Raw genomic sequence first — 1,183 nt, 5'->3', positions numbered from 1 at the left:
GGGCGGCAGTAGCGGCGGGGCGCCGGCGGCGGGGGGCATGGACTCGGGCGGCAGGAACTCCTCGGGGGCGCCCAACAGCACGACGCTGAGCGAGGCGCAGGGCAGCGCCATCCTCATCTCCTTCATCTACTCCGTGGTGTGCCTGGTGGGGCTGTGCGGCAACTCCATGGTCATCTACGTGATCCTGCGCTACGCCAAGATGAAGACGGCCACCAACATCTACATCCTCAACCTGGCCATCGCGGACGAGCTGCTCATGCTGAGCGTGCCCTTCCTGGTCACCTCCACGCTGCTGCACCACTGGCCCTTCGGCTCGCTGCTCTGCCGCCTGGTGCTCAGCGTGGACGCCATCAACATGTTCACCAGCATCTACTGCCTGACGGTGCTCAGCGTGGACCGCTACATCGCCGTGGTGCACCCCATCAAGGCGGCCCGCTACCGCCGGCCCACCGTGGCCAAGATGGTGAACCTGGGCGTGTGGGTGCTGTCCATCCTCATCATCCTGCCCATCATCATCTTCTCCAACACGGCGGCCAACAGCGACGGCACGGTGGCCTGCAACATGCTGATGCCCGAGCCCACGCAGAAGTGGCTGGTGGTCTTCGTGGTCTACACCTTCCTCATGGGCTTCCTGCTGCCCGTGGTGGCCATCTGCCTCTGCTACATCCTCATCATCGCCAAGATGCGCATGGTGGCGCTCAAGGCCGGCTGGCAGCAGCGCAAGCGCTCGGAGCGCAAGATCACGCTCATGGTCATGATGGTGGTCATGGTCTTCGTCATCTGCTGGATGCCCTTCTACATCGTGCAGCTGGTCAACGTCTTCAACGTGGAGCAGGACGACGCCACCATCAGCCAGCTGTCCGTCATCCTGGGCTACGCCAACAGCTGCGCCAACCCCATCCTCTACGGCTTCCTCTCGGACAACTTCAAGCGCTCCTTCCAGCGCCTGCTCTGCCTCAGCTGGATGGACAACGCCGCCGAGGAGCCGGTCGACTACTACGCCACCGCCCTCAAGAGCAGGGCGTACAGCGTGGAGGACTTCCCGCCCGACCGCTTGGAGTCGGGCAGCGTGTACAGGAACGGCACCTGCACCTCGCGGATTACCACGCTCTGAGGGCGGGGCGGCGGGGCCCGGCGTGAAGCCGCGCGCCCCGCTCCGACCGCCGGCTGCACTCGCCCGGGG

The 1,183-nt window shown here is 65.5% G+C and overlaps 1 protein-coding gene across 1 annotated transcript in view; it reads left to right on the top strand.

Moving 5' to 3' along the window:
• Positions 1-1,177, top strand: part of SSTR1 (somatostatin receptor 1) — a 4,044-nt gene extending 2,867 nt beyond the window's left edge. The window contains exon 2 of the mRNA XM_019519918.1: positions 10-1,177. Within this exon, the coding sequence (XP_019375463.1) occupies positions 10-1,114 (1,105 nt within the window). The 3' untranslated portion in view covers positions 1,115-1,177. The remainder of the gene's footprint in view (positions 1-9) is intronic.
• The last annotated feature ends 6 nt before the right edge of the window (positions 1,178-1,183 follow it).

This window comes from Gavialis gangeticus, unplaced genomic scaffold (assembly GCF_001723915.1).
Source record: "Gavialis gangeticus isolate Ggan-Ray unplaced genomic scaffold, GavGan_comp1, whole genome shotgun sequence".
NCBI lineage: Eukaryota > Metazoa > Chordata > Crocodylia > Gavialidae > Gavialis > Gavialis gangeticus.
The sequence above is the reverse complement of the archived record's forward strand: the minus strand, read 5'-3'. Positions and strand labels throughout refer to the sequence as shown.